This window comes from Sipha flava, unplaced genomic scaffold (assembly GCF_003268045.1).
Source record: "Sipha flava isolate LNK unplaced genomic scaffold, YSA_version1 36_pilon_pilon, whole genome shotgun sequence".
Taxonomy (NCBI): domain Eukaryota; kingdom Metazoa; phylum Arthropoda; class Insecta; order Hemiptera; family Aphididae; genus Sipha; species Sipha flava.
Window position 1 is genome coordinate 1,215,184 of NW_020273076.1, and position 26,939 is coordinate 1,242,122.

The 26,939-nt window shown below is 26.8% G+C and overlaps 1 protein-coding gene across 7 annotated transcripts in view; it reads right to left on the reverse strand.

Moving 5' to 3' along the window:
* Positions 1–26,939, reverse strand: part of LOC112687940 (Kv channel-interacting protein 2-like) — a 325,918-nt gene continuing 298,979 nt past the window's right edge. For all 7 annotated transcript variants that reach the window (XM_025560935.1, XM_025560936.1, XM_025560942.1 and 4 more), the window contains 5 exons: positions 11,927–12,051; positions 11,020–11,089; positions 10,422–10,492; positions 1,457–1,669; positions 1–836 (listed from right to left, as the gene is read on the reverse strand). In XM_025560935.1, coding sequence (XP_025416720.1) covers positions 726–836; positions 1,457–1,669; positions 10,422–10,492; positions 11,020–11,089; positions 11,927–12,051 — 590 coding nt within the window. In that variant the 3' untranslated portion in view covers positions 1–725. The remainder of the gene's footprint in view (positions 837–1,456; positions 1,670–10,421; positions 10,493–11,019; positions 11,090–11,926; positions 12,052–26,939) is intronic.

Consider the following 26,939-nt stretch of genomic DNA (forward strand, 5'->3'; position numbering starts at 1 on the left):
TAAATTACCCTGTAGCAAACAGAAAAATATCATCAATAACTTTTGCACAATGATAACGGTATAATATTTTACATAACGGTAACATCGCCGTTACCTATTTATACACCATTTACTGCGAAGGAAATATCTAAAACGCGTTTTGTTTATTTTTATTTTTGTTTTTCAATGTTTACTTGTTTTTATTATATTTTTATATTTTTGTTTTTTCGTACCAATCCCGTAAACCATTTTTTAGTGTTTACATATTATATTAATTGATAAAAATAATTGTATTTTATTTTATTTTTTTTTTAATTCATTACGGACTAATACGAAATAATATTGTTCGATTACAATATACGTGTACTAACCTACCGACCGCGAACAATTAAAAACACACACATGCATGAATATATATCACTGCGGTCGGTCAAGGGTTGTTCTAGCGTATATGGACGGATGGCGTATCCGGTGGTGGTATCCACGGTTAGCGATGGTGACGATGTGATTGTTTCCGGTTCACGTCCACCCGCCGAACTGCCGGGATTGTTATAAAGGGTCGTCGCGGTCACAATAGCTGGTTTATGCAGCGCGCTCGCGTGCGGTTGCTCGTTTTTGTAAAATGTTTTTTTTTTTCGATTTGATTTAATTTTGTCTATTTTTTCTCACGTTCACATTGTCTACCAGTTGAACAGGCTCGCCCGATCTCGCGTGCCCACGCGCATGTTGGGCGAGCGAGGCTCGTTTCACAAAACCGTATCCAGCGTATCCAGCGACTGAAGTATTCCCTCGTCCCGGCTACACCATTCGATCAGCTCGTCTAGGGTCACGTTACCGTCATTATTTTTGTCGATCAACTGTAATCAAAAACACAGAACAATGTACAGTGCACAGTTATTGCTTCCCGTTTCCACTGAGCCGGAGCGCACTCGAAAACGTAGTAAAATAGATATTGTCGCGATGGCCTACGCTAGTATTCGGTACTAACGGATTACGTCTGGCGAAAACAAAAGCGATTTGTAAAAAAAAGAAAAAAAGCTATTTAAAAAAATATCATATTTGGGGCACTATTCCGACGAAATAAATCACAACGCATCTATCGTGCGAGAGTATGATAAATATGAGCAATTTCTTATATCAAAATTTGAAAAATTCAGTCGAATAGAAATGTATATTTGCCTCGAGCATTGAGCCCATTTTTGTTTTCAACCGCCAATCGGTTGGTAATACTCTTAATTCGCAGTTAGTAAATAAGATTTTCATAAAGAAGGAAGTATAAATTTTTTCAAGTATGGACGATTAATTGTGTTCATTTAACTATTATTAAACGCACGCATCGCTGATGTTTGCTCAAATCCGTTATGAATTGGTGTGAATTAAATTTAGATCTTCCTATTATTAATTTTTTTTCACAACTATAACTAAATTTGAAATGTATTATTTGTTTTTTTTTATTAATGCACTTAAAACGAATTACGTGAAAAATTCGATCAACGTGGTCTTTTGCAGATTGATCATTTGTCTGTGGATCAGTATGTCTGCCCAGCATACTATAAATGGAATGTACTACGTCTTGCATTTCTTTTTTTGTTATAACTCCATCTTTATTGAGATCATATAAACCAAATATCCAATGCAGTTTCTCTTGAACACTTCCTCGAGAAACTTTAGACAGTATGGCCAAAAATTCCTATAAACAAACAGTAAAGTTATGTCAGCAAATATTTATTAATTGATTAAAATATACTGAATAAAAGATAAATTCATACACTGTTTGATCAACAAAAAATTATATAATACCGTCTAATAAATTTTAGTCAAATTAAACATAAAATATTCGTTTTTATAGATGGAATAGGATGATATCGAACACGTTTTTAAGAACTGTATAGAGGGTTACTATATGGGTTATCCTGATAGATATTCGATTTTCTAGTTTTTTTTTTTTTTTTTTTTTATTATTAAGGTACAACAAACATTTCGTTAGTAATCGATCTACACGTTTATTATTTTTTCATATTTTCCAGTGACGTTTGATAGTATTGGCTTTGGAATGAATTATTGATAACGTTTAGTTTTGTTTATTTTTAAATATTATATAACACTATTCTGTGTGTACATTGTACACTAATCCATTAAATTAATTAAAATATAATATACTTTATGCATAAGACATATGTACTCTTATGCTTATATATATTTTTTATAAAATTATACGTAAAACAGTAAAAAGTAATATAGGTATATAATATCATATGGAATAATATCGATTAAAATTAACTTCATATATATGTATCATATAATAATACAAATAATTTAATACAAAGATATCAGTAAAGGAGGAAAAACCCTCTTAAGAATTTGAACGATTGTAAATGAAATACAAAACTAATAGTTACCTACTAGGTATATTATAGTTAATAACATATATAAATAAGTAAACAATTAATTTATTTGTAGAAATAGATAAATAAAAACTTAGGCTGACTATTACTATTATATTTGTAAAGTACGACCTGTTTCGAATAAAAAATTCATCATCAGATTCATACAAAGTTAAAATAATTTCGACTAAATATGAAAAAAAATAAGGGAAGGAATACATTGTGAAAAAATGTTGACTAATTAATCATGTTACGAAGAGATAATTTATTTTAATAGAAAAGATCAGTGATGTAAAAATACCGTATTTTATTTTTTAATTGTACCTATAATACGTGTATTATACATGTATTATACGTGCATAATACTGTATTTTACAAAAATTTTATAGTGTTTACATAATTGTTAAATATATAACTGCCGGAGTGTAATAAGAATATAAGATCAATAATATTAGATATTATTAGGTCGACCAATAGTGAAAAGAAACAGTAACTAACGTTTAGGAACTTCAATTAACTGTAACTTGTAGCCTGTAGGTAATTAAATTGAATTATTAGAATTTAGTATAATATTGTACTGCAGTCTACTGTCTACGATTATGACTTATAACTTGAGTTTACGACTTAGCACTTATCGCACTATGGTTTACAAATTTGACTAAAATCATGGAACTTAAGTTAATAGGTCTATCGTCTATGGCTAGAATAGTTCTTTATAATGGACAATGATGTTTATTCTTTATAATCTCTTTTCTATGATCGATGCCAATCGGCAACCACCTACCAATAACCATGTTACTCGTGTGGTCGTTCTCCGTCGTTTTATTACTGTTATCACTTATCACTGTTTTCTACCATTTATTAATTATCATTGATTTTTTTTTATACCACTTGTATTTTACTTTTTTATATTTGACGTATAATACGTCTGTATAATACAATATTATACAAATGTTTTATACAATTTACATCACTGTAAGAGATTATTTAAAATGAATTCTTACATAAATATATTAAGAAACATAAATATTATGGTTATTATTATTTATTATTAACTTAAATGTATTGATATCAGAGCATATACTACGGTTATTTTCTTAAAGATGTTTGGTAAAATTTGAATTAAAGTCAGTCTTTTTTTAAATTTTATTTCAGAACTTTGTTCGTAATATCTCATTTTAATATGTATATTTATCTTGTCTATATAACATTTATTACAGTTATATTTAAGTTTATATATACTAGCATTATTAAAAGAAGCGGGATTTTATGTGACGTTTTATTTTTCATGTTTGATATAATTATTATTCGTTTTAAAAGCGACTTTTACACAGTTACTTTTATGGTTTAGAATTTTAGTGAATTTGTTCGATATATTTTTTTGATATTTCATATTACAATAGTTAATAATATTATTTGGTTAGGTGTGTTTTATTTTTTCATTAGTACATACACGTTAATAAATCTTTTTAATAATATTCAAATTTAAATTATTTTTATGTGCTACACTATGGATAATATTGAATTTGTGTTGATAATTAAGTTTATTTAATGGAATACGCTGAAGTCTATAAAATATTGAATTGAAATTTTTTAAGAATATAGGTGATTAAAATCATGTGGTATTTTTGAATCAATTTAGTTAGGTGTTTTGTAAATACTTCAGTTAATTTTTTTTTTCTATGGAAATTATAAGGTCCAAGAAATGTAATTTATTGTTTATTTGTATTTAGAGAATAAATTGAATGTTTCTATTAATTTTGTTTAAATCTTAAGCTACATTTTCTAATTTTCTATTTAAGCCTTTAAATAAAATGAAAATTTCATCAATCTATCTATAATATGTTTTTATGTATAGTATATATATTTTGTTGTTAACAATTTTGTATGTAAATTTCAGATAAAAGATCATTTAAAGGTCCATCCATAACTAATCCTTATTTTTGAGAATATGATTTATTATTATATTAGAAATACTTCTGATTAATGATTATATTTATTGATTGAATTATTTCTTATATTTCGTTTGCATTGAATTTATTACTATGTAAAAATTTATTTTTTAAAATATTTACTGTTTCGTATTTAGGAATCGATGTGTATACATTTTGAACGTTAAGAGAGACCATTTTGTATCCTGATTTGATTTTAATTTTTTTAATTTATTCAATGAAATTTATAATGTTTTTTATAAAAGTATCTGTATACATGTTAGTTTTATTTTTTATAACTGAGTCTAAATATTTAGTAAAGTTGTAGCATTTTAAAAGTTAGTTAATAGAATTATCGGATTATTTTGATTATGTAATTTTATGAATGGATTTAAGTATTGAACCATTATTTTGTAATCATATTTTAATAATATTTTTTTTTAGAATTAAGGTAAGATTTCTTTCAAATTTTTTTTGTGTAAATTATAGTTTGGTTGGATTTTAAATTTTGAATGTTATTATTATTTGTAAAATCTAAAGTTTTTTTCATGAATCACAATACCATTGGATGTATCTACTGGGATTATTTGCTTTTAATTTATTCATTTATTACATTATTAATAATTGTATTTTATCGTTTTACTAAATTATTTTGGAATTTTTATGAGTGTTGTTTATTAAGTTATATCTTGTTTGATTTTGATTTTTAAATTGTATATAATTTATAACTGATTCACATTGTACTAATTAGTTTTGAATTGATCGAAATTTAAAGTTTAATGTGTATTACATTTTCTACCTTTATTTAATAAATTGTTTTCAGCTTCAGTAAAAATTATAGAAATTAAATTAGTTACTACTTGTGGTTGAAAAGAATGTTTGTTATTAATTTGTAATTTTTGTGTATTTTGTGCTACTAAAATATTAATTTTATCATTAACCCAATGCTATTTTTCTATAGTTGAAATTTTTTTTGCATATGATTTTTAAAGAGTGAAATTTATAAATGGTTTAAATGATGGGATAAAATTGATTATAAATAAATAATCTCTTCTACTAGTACATGTTTTTTTTAGAATAACAATTTTATATTAGAGTTCTACCATATTGTCTCTGCTCCTCTCTTGGCTTTTATTGCAGCTTTAGAAGTTTATTTGATATATAGGTATTAATGTATTTTGGAACGACTTTCAATTGTGTACAAGTTTTATTAAAGTAGATATTTAATCCTGTTTATTCACTGATTTGGAGCATTGGTTTGACCAATGTAATAATTTATTACATTATATACCTACTCGTATATTATATGATATATTATTATTATTATGATATTATTTATATTAATTATATAGTAATTGACAAGTTATTGACAAGTATTGACAATTTATTAATTTTTAATTTTAATTTAATTTTATTATTTTATTATATATTATAGTTTTTTGTTAATTACGAAAGTGATTTCAAATGTTTACATAAATAATGTTAAGTATAAATTGTACATATAAACAATTAATAAATATTTAATTTTGTTAAACATATTTTTCAAAATTAACGATTTTTTCCATTAGATATATTAAGATTTTGAATTTAGATCATGAAAATATTCTATAATTTGAATGTGATAAATGTCCAAACATGATTATTGTTAAACAAGTACATTTTTAGCACAGTGAAGACGTTTAAAATTTTATCGAACCACGGGTGACGTACACCGTGGATATGCAACCGTCCGGAAAACAAATGTCCGATTATTTTCCGGGTTGACGGACACGCTATGTCACTGGAAGGCGCACGATGGTAACTCGTTAGCGGTTTGAGTACTCTTTTGAAAACCGTATCCTTCGGTGCGAAGAGTTGCATTGCACAATGCCACTACGCATAATAAAAATAATAACTTTTCCAATACGTTTTTTATAAGCCTTTCTATACGGCTGACGTCTGACAAAAAAGCGTTGAATTCCATTAAATGTTATAGGTACGGCAAGAGACGAATAATAATCCCAACACGAATCCAGTCGATGAAAGTATTCTTCGGACGCATCTGAACGCTGGCGTGTGTATAAAGACGTGATGGACAAATAAAAATGTAATGTATTTTTTAATGAATATCCAGGGGACTGGAGTTCGTTCGTCTCCAAGTTTCGATTAGAAAATTTAACTGTGTTATAATTAACAGAACCGGTGATAAGTCGCGTTTACATTGTTCGTTTCCTCGGTGCGAATTAGACTAATTTGTTGTGTTTCTTGATGTCACACGAAGCAAAATAAGTATTCCACGCGCGTATGAGAATCGTAAAGGAACGGGGACTCGGACGATAAAGGGATTATTATTCGTGTTCGAAACTCGTCACTGTTCGCAATAATGCTTTGATTATTATCTCGTACGTACATTACTGACGATATGGTCAGTGGTTACAATAACATTTTGGACGTAAATAATGGCATACGATTCTAATGATTTTTTTTCCGTACCACGCGGGTGGTCTATCATCAACAAAGTATTTAACGTATTTGTTTTAAAGCAAAAATCAAATTTATGCGTTGAAAACAAGTTTTTTTTTAACGATTGAAATAACGAATTAAATTGTTTCGAAAGTTTAACGATGCACACAATATGGATGATTATTTTAACCTATCATTTTGATCGTTTTACCCGTAAAAATATTTATTTTATCTTCAATTTTCTATAAACTATCTATAACTTCCATTTAACATTTTTTAAAACTAATATGGCTTTATTTATATGTTATATGCTATATTAATTATTTTTATAATATATATTATTCATAGTTTCTAAACGTAGAGCTTTATTTTTCAGTACACAAACAACTGGTGGAGTAAAAATTAGATTCCTTAATTAGGTTAATAGTTTTAATTAAGTATGAGATAGTGATTTTTTAGGAAATACATTACAGGATTAAATACATTTTAATATAATTATCTTACAGAATAATGTATTTTTTTTTTTTTTGTAAATCAAAAGACATTTTTTAAATTAATTGTAACGTAGAAGGCATTTAAATGACAAAAATGTATTGTTTTTAAATAATTAATAGTAAATATATTTATTTTTTTTTAAAGTTTTACCATAATTAATTATTAAATTATTAACTTTATGATAAAACACACTACACTCTACTTTCACTACTTTAATTATGTAAATTTGAAATATTAATGAAAATTTCCCAGAATATTAATATCGTTGAAAACTTATTAAAACAGTACTATTCTCAATAAAGTTGTATACCTCTTTTAGCCGAAGACAGTTGTAGAGTATTAAAATGCGTACAGATATATTATTATGACTTCGTGAGGATTATCATCCTCGAGAACAGTATTAAAATCCAGGTGATGATAATAATTTTTTTAAAACATATCGTAAAAATTATTAGCAAAGGGGTAAAGGTAAAAACTATAGATTTAATTATTGACATAAAAAATAACACTTTTTTTATAGAGATTTATTTTTAGAAAGTGATTGTATGAGTCTAATGAATTAAAATAGATATAAGATAAATAAAAACATCATAAAAAACATTAACGTGGTTAATTTATTTCTTGATAAAAATTTACATTTTAAAATCAATTGCCACTATGTTTAAATTAAATAATTGTACTTTATTAGTTATAAGATTCCATTCATGAACTAATTGCGTACCCTATCATACATAATGACTATATTCTTTAATACTAATAATTAATTATATGTTTGTAAATATTTCTACAACTAGTATTAATTTTGCTGTTGAAGAAAATATAGACGTATTTGTTCATTTAATGATACATAGAAGACATTGCAATCTTTGATGATTATTCAAAAGTTTAGTTTAATGGAAAACTTTTTTAACTTAACGACAGTTCTTCAATGACGTCAAAAGACATGAACACTGCTATACTAATAGAATACGAGTGAAAAATATTTTTTCTTTGGACAGGTTAAAAATCATCGATAAAAAAAACTTATAAGGTATTTTTTTGTACGTTTTTCAAGATGAATTGAAAAATTTTCCTTTTGACATTTTGTCTGACACTAAATAAAAGTAAAGCCTTACTAGATTAAAAATATCAGTTAAAGTTTTTATAAAGTCGTAGTCATGATGAAAATGCTCAAATAGTCAACATATTTCAATATAATTTAAAAATAAATAAACCTACCTTATTCGATAACATAATTAGGGTTTTCTGGGCATACGTAAACTGCACCCAAATGATCTTTTTTTTTGTAAACTTGGACCGAAATTTTATGTATGTTAAAAAGGTATAGTGTAAACTGTGCCCAACTTATTAATTTATTAAAGTCTCTATGTATGTCGCTTTCATTTAACATAGACTTGGAATAGAAGTATCCAACAAAATTGTTTAAGTAATGACTATAAAAATAAAAATAGTGATATTAAAAGATGGTTAGTTCAATGTTACCGTTTTAAGTCCAGGAAGTGTATCTGAGTATTTTGTCAATTATTTAATGAAATCAAAACCTGACGACGAAAGAGTGACACGATTTGTGGATTATTTGGTAGACGTAATTATAAGTGAAGAAGCTCAGTATTCACCTGAAGTATGAGCTCAAGCATCAGCAGAGCCAACTTTAACCACAAATGCATGCGAGTCTTTTCATTCTCACTTTAATTCCAGCTTTTATACAACTCATCTAAATATTTTAATGTTCATAGAAAAGTTAAAAGAAATTCAAATAGAAGTATACATTGAACTCAATAGTATAAATTAACCGTTTAAATTCCAAAACTAAATAAAAAAAAAAAAAACGCGAAAACGGAAAATTTAATTAATAAATATAATAGTGGTCAAATTCCAATTGAGGAATATGTATCAACCATATGTTAAATATTTGTAATACTTGTTTTGTTTGTTTTGTTTTTTTTAAATTATATATTTTTTGAGTTATTCATATTATACGGCTGTATTAAGTTAAGTATTTTATCTTTAATTTTACCCGGGCGCAGTTTATATGTCACCTTTTTACATTTGATATAAGCTCGGGCGCAGTACACATATCACCATTTTCTACTTGATATAAACTCAGGAGCAGTTTTCACGTGTGATTTTGTGTTTACCTGTATTTTGGGCGTAGTTTACAATCACCGGGGTTTTCTTAGGGAAGTTAATTTTTATATTTTTTCATAGGAACTCGATCTCTACTCTGTATTATACCTACTAATTAATTTTTTTTATATTTAAAAAAAACAATTCTAGTTATTTGTTATCAAACCTGTGTAAACAGACGCACAGTAAGTCTTTGTATGTATCATATAAAGACATAAAACAGATATATATATTTAGACTGGATATATTTCAATAAAATACAACTTTAATCGTATTTAAGGTTAATACTTTTATCGTAGATAGGTAACAAAAATTACTATTATTACTATTTATTAGGTATTTCGTCAAAAGCTTAATAATTTGTTTCTATTAGTAAAAGTTTTAATTTAAATACATGCTTATTATAATATTTTTAAATTTCTTGAAAACCATATAAAATTTGCAATCTTTTTATGCGCACATACTAATAAATTTATAATATGTAATATATATATATATATAAATTTAAATGTATTAATAATTATCATTACTATTGGTGTGTAGTTTTCGCATAATACGTTTCAGGTTTAGGACAATATTAAATATAAATTATAACTTAAAATAAATTTTGATTAAGTTAAGCATAACCGTAGTTATTATATGGCATGCACTTGTCGTTTCTTCCGTGCTAAATATAAATGATCACCCTCATTTGTGAGAGCGAAGAAATAAAATCTTAAGGGAAAGTAAATGATTATTTGTGAAGTAGATGAATGTGGGTTAATGCAACAAGTAAAGCATGTGTTTTGTTTGGCATAGTTTCTCATTTTAAAATTATTTTGTAGATTATAAGTATCTTCAAACATATACATTTATAAAAATTTGGTAAATAAATAAATTCTGTTCAAGAAATTATTTAGTCTATTCACTTAACTTTATATGGTACATTCACCTACGTTAATTATACCTTGTTGAAACACTAAGATGAATTTTGTTTGATTTGATAATTTAATAAATGGACGTAAATAATTACACTTTTTTATTTATTTTTTAATCAATCTAGTTAAAATTATAAAAAAAATACCTCGAAACTAATTTTTCCAGTTTGATTTCTCTTGATTGTATTGAACACATATTGGGCATATTGTGAGGCATCTAAAATATATTTTGTAAATAAATAAGTGAGTACATAATTAATTTTAAAAAGGTAAAATATATACGTTATAATTCCCAATTTGATTATAAGTAACAAGATATAAAAATAAATAAATTTATAAATAGGTACAATTGCAATTTTCGAATTAAAATATTAAATAATTAAATAGAGGTGTAAAAATAATATAATATGATTATAAAAATCTGTATAACATGATTGTTGTATTTGAATCACATTTTTTGTAAATAATTTATTTATAAACTCATTTTTGGTGGATAAACATATTGCTAAACCAGATGAGATTTTCAATATGAAATATTATATAACATGAAATATACAATATAATAAGTTTTTAAATATGTTATTGAACAAAAGTTTTTTTTTTTTTTAAGAAAATTGTACCGTAATTAATCATTGCAGGTGATCGAAAGTTTATTTTACGTTAATTGTAATTAGTTTCCTAATTAAATTGTTAATAATTTTATAGTAAAAATTTTTATTTCTATTGAATAATTAAATTACTTACCACCTTGGGGAAAAAATTGTGAGAAAATGTGTTTGAACGAATCTTCGTCCACCATACCTGTAGGACACTCCTAAAAATAATAGGTAATTTAATGAATTAGTATTATAGATATCGAAAATAAAAATACATTTTTTTTCATAAGTTACATCTAATATAAATTTGTATAAAATGGCTATTTGAAAATTATTGTTTGGTATCAAAATGTTAAACATTATAACATTATAATAAATAATCTATCTACCTAACATAGAAACCTACTCAAATTTTAGTTAAATTAACGTTTTTTTTTTTTTTACTGAAATTTATTTACGGTTATTAATTACTTTATATACATATATTTACATTTGTTATAAAATATATCAAATTAGTAAATCTTACACTTGTACACTTGGCATATCCATACATCATATTCCCATCTATCAAATTGAGACTTGATCAACGATTTATGAAACGTATTAATACAACATTAGTAACATAACTCAATAAGTTTATATTATTGATATTGAAAATATTTATTATTAATTATATTATATTTATAACATAACTTATAGACTTATCACTCAAACTCAAATATTCTTTGTTATAATACCCGGCAGCCATTACATATTTAAATTATAGTTTTATGTCCAAAAAACAAACATTTATAATAACCAAAAACATTTTTTTAATTGTACTTAAACGAGTAACTTAATGAATGCAATGGGGTTTATGTTTTTATCTTCAAACTCGACGTTATTTGGTTATTAATCATTACGCCTTGAGAGAAAACAATAGCACGAAAAAACGCTCTTCTTTTTGTTAATCAAACATATCTAATTGAGATATTGAAATTCATAAGACGGTTCTTAAGACTTTCAGGATTTTCGGAGGAAAAAAATACGAAATCAACTTAATTTAATTTACTTACTTGTTTGAATCCCCTATAAATTAGTTGGATTTCTTTTTTATTGAATTTAGTGATTTTTGTGAGCTTTGTTAATTCTTCTGGTCTGTATCTTGAAACGTGTATATTGAACTCATCAATATCTTCTTCTGTAACACATACAAAATAAAATATGTTATTAAATGTTCAATTGTAAATCTTTTTCTTGAAAATTATCAATTTAAGTACAAAAATAGAATTCAATCCCTTCTCAAAGATTATACATACGAGACGATTGTGTTCGGCATATATAATATATAAATAAGACTGTATATTTAATTAATAATGAGTTCTTGATATTTACATATTACTAGTATATTTAAAATATCATTATTATTTTTGAATAATTATTTCTTGTTTTTTCCTTAACTATTAATTTTTCTAATTTTTAATTAATGGATCCTATGAATGGATACTTCAGGTATATTTTAAATGTTCTAAAGAATTATAGAGAATTCAATCATATTTTTGTAATATAGACGTAAAAACCTTGTGTTATTACGAACAACCGTAATTAATTGCGTAAATCAGTCAATAAAATAAATAATAAAATAAATAAATAATTCAACTGATAATTTAAATAAAATAAACGGAATAGTCAACATTTTCGCAAAAATATCTATTATTAGGTACATAATTTTCTATGAAAAAAAAAAAAAATGAATTGTAGCTTAGGAGCATTTGGTTTACCGTCACAATTTATATACATTAGTTTCTTTCCTAATTTTTTTTAAGAATGTAAGAAATAATTTTACGATTGTTTAACATAAAATATAGTTTAAACATTTATTTAAAAATATTTTATAATTCTATACTCAAGGCTTAACCTTGATAATTCTCATAAATTAATGAAAGTTAAAACGAATTGTAACGTATTTTAAAGCTAACGAGAGTCGACTAGAAATGCCACAATTCTAGCTGCCTATTCAAGGCAACTCCTTTAAATTATATTTTTCCGAATTAAAATCTCATCTCTGCCCAACATTCTACTCCTGGTTGACATAAAAAGTCTTGAGGATTAAAATCGTAAATAAAATGAATTTAATGTTGGTAACGTGTTTAAAAATTTAGGCCATTTAAATCTTTGCATTTTAACCATAATTATTGTTTAGCTTTAATTTCCATCATTAGCATTTTATCATTACATTAGTGAAATTGATTACTTGTCTACATGTAACTATAGTAATGACAATTACTGATCATTGAACATAAAAATAATAAATAAATAGATTTTATGATTTAAATCATAAATTCAACACGTATTGAAATTCAAGATGAAATTTTCAAAAGGATGTTTACTAAATGTAAAATAATTATTTTTAATTACAAATATAATAATTATAACTTTCCAGGTCTAAATAAAAAATAAAATATCTACATATATATATATATATATATATATATAATTGACTATAGGTACTTTGTACTTCATAAAAATAAAAGAATTTAAATATGTTCTATTAATATTAATTAAAATAATGTTTATCATGAATATTAATTATCACATAAAATAAAAAAATATATATTCTTCTATTTATTGTCAAACATTTTAAGGGATGTGTTATCATTTTAATTTTAAATGAGATTTTAAATTAATATATTCAAAATTGATTTTGAGTGGAACTCATTAACGGTTTGATGAATAAATCATATTATTTTATGTTAAATATTTTGAACATTTTTTTTATAACAATTTTTACCAAACATTTTTATGATTTACTAAGATATCTACAATATTTAAATTTATCTATTTTTACTTTTATAAATATATTATTTATTTTTACTTATAATTTGGTTATTTAAAGAATATAAGGGCATTACATTTTTGAAGAAAACAATTTTTTTCATCGCAATATTCATAAGTTATATAATTTAAATAAGTATTTAAAAATATGTCATAATAATTTTAAATTGTTTTTTATATAAATTCAACGTATAAATGGATAAAATCATTGATTACATGGCACTGAAATGCTATTTAATAGATCTTGATTCAAGGAGTTTCTCGAGTTTCTTAATTATTTTTAATTTTGAAAAAAAAAACGTTTTGCTCCTGCTACAGTTATGGGTAAAGTTATAAATATTACCCATGCGCTTAAAATATATGTATACATAGTGTCTTTCTCCAAGACTAATTGTTATGAATTGATCAACCATGTATTTAAACTTGTTATTTATTTAATAATATATAAATTTCTTTATGACTATAATAACTTTTTTGAAGAAACGAAATGTCCCAATAAAAATAATAATATTTTAGGCAAAGGAAAACACTTTTCTGCGCAAAAGTGTACCTTCTACAAAACGAACGTTTCCAATTGTTTTAAAATATATAAACTTTATATTTTCAGTGGTTACTGTAATCCTTGATTATTGCAATATCCATGTATTATCATATGAAATTTAATGGTAACATTAAAAATGATTGTACTAGTCCAACCATGTATGATGTTTCCTTTTTGGGTGTTTTATATTGTTTATGGTCAAAGAAGGACAATGCAGGCGATGAAACCTTTTTGATTTTAATTTCAGACTTTTAATAATGAAATATGGTTATAGCGAATAATATATATTTTCCGGCTTAGACCCTAACCCGCAGATATGCAATAAAATGTGTCAATATTATTAAATATTATTAGAATATAGAATAAAATATAGTTTTGGTTGTAATAAAATTCAACAATGTGTGTTATTACAGAATGAAAATTTGTCAGTCCATTAAATATGAAAAATTAAAAAATGTAAATAATAAAGTGTGGGGAGCCATAGCTATATTTGACTACGAGTTATAAATCATTTTCATTAGTGGAATGATTCGTTTAAAACTTTCAAAAAGTTTGTAATAGTGTTTTGTATTTACCTTAATATAATAGTTCTGTTGTAAAGTTATATAAAAATTATATTATAAATATATCATTCGTTATGACTAAAATCAACCGATCAAAAATACAATTACATTTTATTTGAATGACCACTTAAGTTTGGTATGATTATAAAAAATTATAAAAATTGAAAAAAATTTAATCAAAAATTATTTAAATAAATAAAAAGTGTGTACATAGAAATAAATAATATTTATAAATAAATGTATAATATTTATTAAATAATTACTTTATAATTAATAATTAATGAAAAATTAATAAATAAAACTTACCAATTTGAGTTGTGTATTTATTTTTTCATATTCAGTCGCAATTTTATTAACTTTTTATTCATATATTAGTTTATGAGCATTAACCATTTTTTTAATTTTTATTTTATTTTTATTATTTTATTATTAATTAGAGAGTATTAAGCAGATTTCAAAAGAAAAAAGACATTATTGAATTATATATCTAATAATTTGAGTATCCTAAAAATATTTACTAATTTAATAGCAATAATATGCCATTAAAAAGCATTTAAAAAAATATTAATTTCACTGTTTTTAATTAATAAATGCTATAGTTCTTAGAGTTATAAACAGTACAATATTCTCGTGTTAAAAAATTTACAAAGTTTTAAAATTTTTAAAATATTATTTTAACATTATTAATATTATTAAAATATAATAAAAATAATTAATAATTTTTAAATAAGTCTTTAATTTCTATATAAAATTCAAAAATGAGCGAAATTCCTCTGTTGAGTGGTTATATCATAGAGATCAGGGAACGATATTGCTATATTGGTCTTTTAAATTTGAAACCAATGTACCATTGCTCTTGGGATCATGATTTCAGTAAAAAAAAAATCAGGTGGATCAGTTTATATTTTTAAAGATGGTTGAAATAATAGTACAATCAAATTTTTTAATAAGATAGGTTAAACATTTAATGTTCTAACTATGACGAAAAAAAGTATTTAATACTTGGGAATATAAAAATTTGAAGTGCCTATTCGTCTATATAACCATTTCTAAGTATCAACTAGAACTCATTTCTATATTTACTTTGTAGTTGTAATTATTGGAAAAATCCTTCTGGTCAAAATTGTGTACATAGACAAAGAAAAAAAAACACCCATACATCGTGGTAAAACCAATACATTCTTCGTTTAATTCAGAATCTAATAAATTATCAGTATCTAGATAGAAAAAAAACTAGCTACATTAAAAATTAATAAATGTTGTTACCTCTTATATAAAACGGTAGTAGCCTAGTTTCTAGTCATTAAATATTGTGGAAATTTAAAAGCCTTTTGAAAACTCTAGTCTACTTTCTGACATTTTTATACCATTAAAAACCCTTGAGGCTAGTTCACCCTGACATTTATTGTAGTTTTTTGATTAAATTATGAGATTTTTCAAGTTATTTTAAAATTATAATTTATGTATTAAACATAAAGTTCTTCTACGATTAGCCAAATCATATAGAACATATTATGTATGATTTATCTGCAAGTATAACTACTACTTTTAATATATATATCGATATTATACTGAAAGGATTTAAAATTTTATTAATGGTAGGTAATAAAATTAACAAAATGTTTCCATACGAATCGTCTGAAAGAATCGGTACGTCATATCAGTATTATAATATTATTTATGTATATATATATATATATATTTCAGTTAAAAAAAATTGGTGGTTATTTCGGGACTAATGTGCTGATATTTTTAAGAATCGAATAATTTTGAAAATTTCGAAAGACCACTTATGGAACGAAAGTGTTTCAAATTATATGTTTTACTATCTTATTTAAAATGTTTGATGTAAAATGGTTAAAATGATTTGAAGAAATAAATTACGCATAGCATTTTGTTGACTTAATGTACTCGTACTTGGGTAAAATGTTAAAATGCTACGAGGGCGTAGGGTATGAGAATCATGACTAGCATAAACGTTCAACTTGAAATTAACAAGATGAAAAGCTATTAAACTCTCTGTATAGAGCGTTCACAATCGTATGATTGGTCCCTGGATATACGAAGAATTTGAACGGGAAAACAAAAACAAACAGCTGCAAAATGAAGTAATAAAAGTTGGTTTACTATCACGGTATTCAAACCATACCTAACAAGTGCTCAGTATTTACCAGTGCAACGACAAGGATCGTATAAAATGTACAAATACGAAAGCTTTATGTTTCAAAACTTGTTAATATAACATGAACGTGTATAACAAATACATTTTTAGTCTTGGTTTGTTTTTTGGTGTCTATGGTTTGTATGAAAAATATCTGCTGATAATATTATGAATGTAATGAACATCTAAGTTTAATGTTTCACAAGTGGATGGAATAGCACGATAGTTCACAAGTTTCTAATAGTATTTAAGTCGTGTGAACCATATTGATGTTTGACGCAAGAGTTCGATAAGGAAGAGTCTACAAATTTTTAATATAAAAAAAAAAATAAAATAAAAACATTAAGCTTGGAAAAAATATAATCAAATATATAGCCCGTTAAGTTTTCAATTTTGTTTTTTAATCTAAAAGTAGAACTCAAGTGCTATATTACAACAACAAATTTGTATTATTAAACGTTTATGTTAAAACGCTAGACGTAAGTAAAAGAAAAAGATTTTATCAAACAAATAAAATTCAATTATTTATAATACAAACTGATTATTTTAAAACTAAAAATAGTTACAATTATTATAATGGAATAATATGATAACGAAATTAAAAAAAAACAGATTTTAAATATAACGCGCGAACAATACTTTGCGCAAAACTGGTCGTTTACACGAAATAAAATATATCCATAGGGGGTATTAAAATAATACTATAAAAAATACATATTAGGTATGAAATATTAATTGTGTTATTGTATTATTATTATAAATACAAATTAAAAGTTATTTACAACCACATTATATTAATAAATGATCCCTTTTTATGTACGTTCGTAACAAGTCATTTATGACTTTTAAACTATTTTTTTCATCTAAGAGGTCGATAACCGGGAACCTCCCTTCCAAAAATACACCATTGAAAAAAATTATCTGTGTTTTTTTGTCGGTTTTTTTTTTACAATATTTTAATTTTGAAGCCAGCTGTGAGATTTTTTAAATTTTAATCTTCATATACATATTACTCGCTTGAAAATTTAAATATTGTATTAAAAACCACCAATCCAAATACAGGTAAAGTTATTCTATATATTGATGATAGGTCAATTTATTCTAATATTCAAGTTAACACTACAATCAGGGCCGGCGAAAGCTATGGGTGACCCGGGCGATCGTCCGGGGCGCCAGCACGAAAGAGGCGCCAAACTGAAAATTGTTTTCATCTAATCTATCTATAATACGCATTAACGATCTACAGGAAGTAAAAATATAACAGTTGTGCTTTCTACTTCATATAGGTACTGCATCCATACAGCGCTGGTTTTGATGTAAAAATAATGCATGGTTACATACAACTGCATTTGTCTGTGTAAATAAATGGTTGCAATATTTATTTTTATATAATATTTACCCGTTTACAAATAAATTCATATAACTAAACGATTACGTAAAACACGCGGTGGTAAAACCTTTTGGAACTTACGGCGAAAATACCGCAGTGTGTGGTGTAAATCAAAAAGACACAGTTGCTCGACACACTCGCACAATTTATTGTTTTCAACAAGCTCTCGCTACGTACGATCTGCAGTGTAATATCAAATGTTTAAACTAACAAGTTACAGTTAACAGGTAATCAATACTCATATTTTTTGTTAAGTTAATTTGTACATAATATTTTGGTTCCATATTAATTATTTACAATGAACTCCGTTCTCTGGTTGTCTTAATAAATGAGTTGTTAGTGAAATATAGTATTCCTATATTGTAGGCAGTGGGAGGGGGGGTAAATAATATATTCCCCAAAAAAACTTTCAAAAAGTAAAAACCGCTAAGCTCAAAATTAGAACTATTATATTCTTGCAACGAAAAAACAAAAACCTATCCAAAAATTTCGTTGATATAATACTAAGTTATTATACCAAATATTTACTAATTTTATTTAAATTTACTAAAAACTATATTTTACTACTACTCAAACTAAGTGAGTTGGAGGAGGAGGGGTTTCAAGGGCGCCAAAACATGGTTTCGCTCAAGGCGTCAATACTTCTAGCGCCGGCCCTGACTACAATATTTGAACTATTGAATGCAAATTTGTCATGTTGTATGAGTATTACATTCGAGTGTGGTGTCCTCATTACGTATCAGTATTATATAAAATAGCTGTTTCACTTAGACTGAATATTTAATGAAATAAAAAGCTTATGATCTGATTAAATATCTGTGGATCAAAACAATGATAAGAGATATTAGCTGATGTCGAGTTTATTTCAATTTTGGTTGTATTTAAATTGCCTATAGACAATGGTTTAGCTTATTTATGCATGCCGTATTGTTATGTGAATATGTACATACGTAAATATTATACACTATTAGCCGTAGGCAACAGCGATGTTTGTTATCGAAAACCATAATAACAATTACAGAGTAAAAGCAACACGCCTCATGGACAAATCAATGTATTCTGTTGCCAGACCGTCGCGGCTGATTTAGTGCCTATAACGTAGTAAAACCGATTTAAAATTAAACTACACGGTGATAATTAAAAACAACAATATATATACCACGGTATATATCACGGATGAAAAAATATTTATACTCATTTATAGGTATTTAATTAATTAAAATATGGTTGTCGAAATATCCAAATTATTTCAAATAATCGGAGGAAACGAAAAATTAGACGCAGAAAAGACAAGGTGAGCTATGTGTATTTAAATATATAAATTAACCCTTTCGAGAAGCACTGGAACTTTCCCAAGTTGAAATGTAAAAAAATAATTCAAGTTTAATATATAGATAACCAGTGAGTTTATAATGTGAGTTAGACAGCCGGTTGGACCTCCAAAAATATTTGGGAATTCAGTACACCGTTCGTACGTCTCTCTGGAAAAGTAAGACTAACTTCTGTGAATACAAATATTTTTCGCCACGTTGCAATTTCTAGATTCCCGTAGGTGTAATAATGTACATACAATTAAAAACACGTACTTAATTAGTGTCAATAAAGAAGTATCTAAATTCAAAATGTATTTTTATTCTCGTATCATGGAAATTTAAATATTTCGAAAATAATTGTTAGAACAATGTATACATATTTATAAATACGCTTAACCTTAAGATATTATCATTTAAATAATTTTATCACTAATTATTGACATTATATTTAATTTTTTAACCAATTATAAACACCATTTGATAATATGTATAACGTGTAAACAATTTTGCATGCAGTAGTCATATTTTTGAGGGTGTTAAAATTCCTAATAAGTTGTAATGCATTTATAGGTTAATTTCAAAGCATGATGTAATCGGAAAGAATAATTCAATAATTCAACGAGAGTCATTTCGTTAAAAATTAAGTAAAATTCATTATCGACTGATCCGATAGATATCCGTCTGAAATTTTTTTGAAAAAAATGTTTTTTTTTCGAGAATTCAAATGAAACAACTACACAGGAGTGCGCAAAACACGATGAAATTACATTGAAATGTTATTAAGTTAATTTTCTTAAAACTGCTTATTTGTATAGTTTTAGGTGTAGTTATACTGTTGGAGTAAAATTTACTAATATAAATATTATACACATATACATATTTATATATGGTGTCGTGAACTATAGAAATATTCTAGAAACACAACTGTAATTGTTTCCGTGAAATTTGTCGGAAAATAGTTTTTAAACCGAATTACATGATTTCGGTCTGTCTAAGATGAGAGAATTTTATAATTTCGTCCAAACTATTGTAATGTCAGTCATAAGATACACGAATAAGCGTGCGCACGAAGGGGGTACCGAGTGTACTCAAAATGTTTTAAATGGGGCCCTACAATATAAGTCTAAGAGTAAGAGGTCCGTATTTTAACTGATGAACTTCAGATTAAATGTAATTTATTTTAAAATATATGGTATAAAATAAACGATTTTTCGTACCAGAAAAAATAAAACAAAATGTTCTGAATATTCGTGCAAAAATTCATATGATAATATATTAACTATAATTGACTAAAAAAGTACAAATCATAAATAATTTAAACTATCTGAGAAATATGTACGAGATTCTAGAAATACATGTTCATTGGGACTAATATACTGTAATATTAAATAAAAAATTAATATTAGGTTTATTACCTATATTTATTTAATTATTTATACGTTATAGTTTATTAAATATTCCTACACATTTTGTTCAGATAGAGCCAAAAAGTACTGTAGGCACATCCTGAAATATAGATCTGTTTATGACTATATATGTATGTTTTAACGTTGATTCGGAGACAACAATAAAAGCTATATTCGATATTGAGATGAAACTGTCAGCAGTTTGCTCATTCACTATTGCCTTCCGTTAGTGAATCATTCAAAACCAAACGTTTTGATTTCAAGAGGTCATTATGTTCTAAATGAGGGTTTCAGACAATGATAGCTTTTCGTTATCCACAATAATATTGACGGCGACGTTTGTAAACAAATTACACTGCGATAGTGATGTCAAATGCAAACTGCTTGACAATGCATTCCCAATGGATTATCCAAAAATATATTCTTAAATAATACTATATGCCTGTTAATAATAAACTGTTAATAGTTCAACTATGTATATTCTCATTGATAACATATAATCATAAATATTGTATGGACGCAGAGAAAGTTGGTTACAATTTTTCAACTACCGAGATCATGAAGCATACTTGTAAAAATTCTCTCATATCTGTACAACAAAATTAAAGCTGATACTTAAGCTGTACTAAAGCTGTATTCTATATATACATTTAGTACTATAAAGCTTTTTTGGTCGTATTTGATTGTACTTATCATTTTGATTCGTAATAAACTTGAGTGTCCCAGATAGTATAAAATATATATAGCACATCTGAAGAGTTTGTTAAAAGTTTTTGTACTCACAAACCGATTTCTCATCCACTGCACGGGAACAGAGGTCCAAGTTTTGTAACTTATAGTTTATTTATGTCCACACTATATGATATTTATGTGATTCCGGGAAGTATTTAAAAGACATAAAACGCAGTATGTTTTTACGCCATTTATGAACATATATACTGTGAAACGCATTATCAACGAACGTGCAGATATATTGTTTAACGAATATTGGTGGTTTAATCGGATGGAAGGTATTTGTATTTATAAAATGTTCCAGTATTTTACAATACTGCAGCGTTTATTTTCTGTATTAAATTACATCGGAAACAATCAATTCCACAGCATAAAGAATATACTTATTACGTATTTTAAAAACGACGTATCCATTTTCGGCGCTCACCGTAAACTAATATCTTCAGGATAAAAATATTATTTGGTTTATTTTAAAATTATTATGTTTTTTTTTCGATAATAAACAGCAGAAGGCGAAAGTTGCCTATTCTCCATAGCTCGTGTTTTACAGCACCAGTCTTATTTTGGAAAGCATTAACATTTCAATGCAATTCAAAAATAAATATATATTAGCGAATTTTTACTTAAATTTTTATTCTAAACAAATAAAACATTTAAATCGCTTCAAATGCAAAATGTTTGACTCGTAATAGGTTTTATAATTTTTTTGGTTTTTTTATTTTTGTAAATTTTATATTAAATCGTTGTTTTTCAAAAATACATATGCTTTTTATTTAGATAAGTTATGATTATATTTTAACTTTTATGAAGATAATTTTTATTGAATTAATTTTTATCTTTATTTAGATTAATTGTTAGTATACTATCTTTATATTTATCTAGATAAAAAAGTATTCATCTGAACTCAACACTGATAACAACCGTTATTTAAGTAATTTGTTACTTCATAAGCATACAAAAAAAAGGGGTCTTAAATTCAATTTTAATGTTAGCTAAGAATCCACGGATTCGTGCGAATCGGGATCCATTAGAGGTATAGATTATATGCAAAATAACTATCGTACGCCGAAAAACAATATGGGCGATTTGGCGCGTGAATTAACGGCCGAATTAGGTGTGTAAATAATGGGTAAGTACGGGGTGTAAACACTATCTACTAAAATCGAATATTGTAAGACGGGGAACATCAGCCTATAATATCTTTGCTAAAATCGTTGTTTCAGTTCTCATTCGAATTCACATCTAGTGCAACTGCCTCTACCTTTCCAAATCGAGGTTACGGGTTTGCGATGATTTTTTAGATCATTCCTCCAAGTCCAATCAAACCAAATGCGTCTGATACGGCAAGTAAATGTGCAGCAACAGTAGAACATCAATTTATCAAGCTCCGTCATCGTGAAACAAGTCGAATTACAACTGTTCGGATCCGGATTACGTCTGCTGCATCCCTGTACACTATTATCGAACCTTACACGGTACAACGGGGTACAGCAATTTAGCCGATAATATTTCAGCCAAAAATATTTAATCCGAAAAATATTTCAGCCGACAAAAAATATAACCAATAATATTCTAACCGACAGATATTACAACAGACGATATTTCAGCCGACAAATAATACAATTACCATGGTCGTCACCTTATCTTCTCCGATTTAAAAACCAGTTTATCAAATCAGCTCTTATCAAATATTTGTCGGCTAAAATATTATCTGCTAAAATACGGTCGGCTTAAATGTGGTCAACTGTTATGTTTGTCAGCTGTTTTATTTGTCGGCTAAAATATCGTCGTTTAAAATATTGCCGATTGTTGTATTTGTTGGCTAAATTATTTTTCGGTTAAAATATATTTTTCGGCTATATAACGATTCGGCTGTTTTATTGTCGGCTGTTTACGCGCGCTCGGCACAATGTGACGCATCTATCTATCCACTCCGTCTTCGGTCGGTCCGATTATTTATAATAACCCGCGGTAGAACGAAGTGTATTATGATATCTGCAGTATTGTTCGACTAAGTCTTTTACGCACGCTGTCTTATACAGTTATTATCTTTTACGCGGTAGATTGATTTTGGAATTATTTATGAGCAATTTCGTGCGGGGAGGGGGGGGGGTAATGAGAGTCATGTCCCCAAAGTTCAATTGCATTCGTGTACCTTTTATTTGTACCTGCTGTTTTATTACCGTTTGCGATCACGCGTGTTAGACGAACGAGTTCGGTATACGGCCAAGGGTAGTCCGGTATAAGTGCAGTGTGTGCAGAGGGTCGGATATGGTTCTAATCGGAATATTTGGCACCGGTCGGTCACATTTCGAAACACGGTGAACTGATCAATTTTTTTTTTTCACTCCATGCCGCGCTCATCGCCTAAATCCACCCGGCTCACCGGCCAATGGTTTACTACGGTCGGACTTGTATTCACTTTGGCGCGTCGACGGCTATAAGTGACGAACGCATTCGGTTACGTCCGAAAATCTGGTAATTCCTCTCCCGTGCCGCGCGACGGACGTATACAAACCCTTAATTGCACATCGGGATACAATTCGCCACGCGGAACCCACCCGCCCGCCGCTCGTTACCGACATCCCATCTCATTTGGAAAGTAATGGCTTACACTAGTTCAATACACACACGTGTACGCCACGCATTCGGGTGGTCAAATCGATTTTTCACCGGCTAATTCGACCAACCATTTGTTCAAACAGTGTGCGTAATATAATATATTTACTTGTATATGCTTAAATATACTTGTACGCATAATCATTATACACAATCAAACCTATATTTAACGAACTTGATGGTTTTATGAAAAAAAAATTGTTCAATAAATATTTCGATGAAAAGAAATATAATTTTTTTCACTAAAAAACACTCGCTTTCACTGTACAAAATAAATTAAAATAACAAAAAAATCTAAAATAATAGTGCATATAAAAAATAATAATCTTAAACCATACATGTTTATTAATACTATATTTAGTGACCCTTTAAAAATTCAATCAAACTCTAATTAATTTTACCAATGGTTTCAAAAAAATAAATTAGGTAGTTATTAAGATGGATAAATGTTTTAAAATTATTTTCATACAGAACAGATACATACATTATCCACAGTTATGAATTAAGTGGATGTAACTTAAAAATAGTTTATAAAGTTAAAGACTTAGATGTTTACCTCTCAAGTGAATTATCTTTCTCGAAACACATAACTTTAACGGTAAATAAATTATTGCATACTTTAAGTTTCCTGCGACGTAATTGTAGTAATTTCAATAATATTTTATGGCATAAATATTTATATTTTGTGTTCTAATTAGATACATTTTTGAATATGGTAGTATCATATGATTTACTCATATTAAAAAAATTGTGTAAAAATCAACAAATTAGAGTCTATTAAAAAAAGATTCCTTCGTGTGATTTCTTTGTAGCTTAATAAATCAAATTATTCTTTTCATCAGCTACTTAATAGCCTTGCTATGACAACTTTATTTTACAAAATAAAATATTATGATATAAAATGGGTTTACTGAATAATAAAATTGATTGTCCAGAAATCTTAATAGATACTTCAATGTCCCAACTATAAATCTAAGAGTGCTCACTTTATTTTACGTGTCTATGCAGCGGCATAATTACACTCATTACTATCCGGTCAATCCTATGCTACATTTTTAAAACTCTATAAAAATTTGATTTTCATCATGACCGTATAGGCATGTTAAAGAATTGGTTCTTATGTAGGTATTTAATATTATTAAGGTTTTTCTAAATAAAATTGTTGTATTTTTTTTCTCTCTCTCTTTTCCTTTATATGTTAATCTCTTTTTCATGTACCTAGCTACTATACATGATTTCGTTCAAAAATACTCTGTAGAAGTTCATTGAATGAAGGTTTGAGTTTTACTATGTACTCGTCTACAATATCGATTTTCACGATTTCATGTGTACGCGATAGTATAGTCAAAATAAGCTACACGAATTAATGATAAATTATGATGATAAGGGTATTGTATTAGATAATGTCACAGTGTGTGACAACAGCGTACGTATTGTTCTTATTCCTATAATAGTAATATGTAATAATAATAATAATAAATAATAATACAGTTCAATCTCTATTTAAGGAAATTGTCTACACACAAAAATTGTTTTACGAAACCATGAAATTCTCAATTGATAAACGTTTCCGTCAAATTCATTTTATATGATCTATTGTTTTTTTTTATAATATTATTTTTTTTTTTTTTATGCGCTTTTATGGCAAAATAAAAGTTTCCGAAACAACAAGCCACCTTCGGTACTATTCGTCGTTGAATGTAACGCACATTTATTATAATATACATTTTTATGTTACGCCACGTTATACGAAATATTACGTATTATTACTGTTTACAAACATTTCAAACATTTTTTTTTTAATTGTAAAACATTGTTTCTTTGTAACGAAAGTTATGTACTCGTTAATCGAAGAGGTTAGTCGACCTAGTGGTAATATCGTACTCGAACGTATTGACGTTTATCGTCCCGCGCGTTCGATGTGTCGAACACGAATTTTGTGACCGAGAATGTATACAATAATCAACAAAAGAAAATCTAAACCAACAGATATTGCGCCATCGAGCACCGCACCGGCATAAGGACTACTGTAACTAAGTGTATGCACGAACGATGTATGTTTCAGTGGCGAACGCCACGCGCTGTTTATGATCTGCAGACGTCGAACGCGCTTTGTCGATAACATTACATTACGCATAATTGCTGTGCATAGAAATGTGCACAATACGGAGATTAAAGCGTACCACGGACGATTCCTTAACGATATTGATTTGGCACGACGATACGATATTGCTACGACAATGTGTCATAATCATGTACAACGAATAAATTGGATTGATTTCAAGGTGAACGAACGTACACCATTGTTTTTTTGGTAAAAGAAAAACAAAATTACCGAAGTCGTATGAGATTCGTCTGGGTATTGAAACGCGCAAAGCAAGACGTTTATAACTTCTGTATTGGATTGAAATCGTTCGTCAAAAATTCCATACTTTTGATCTCATTTCACTGTGAAAATGTTTACAGGAATATGTAAATGATAATCGTGTAAGCTTTTGTAGAAAGGATTTAAAACGATTCTTTGATTAT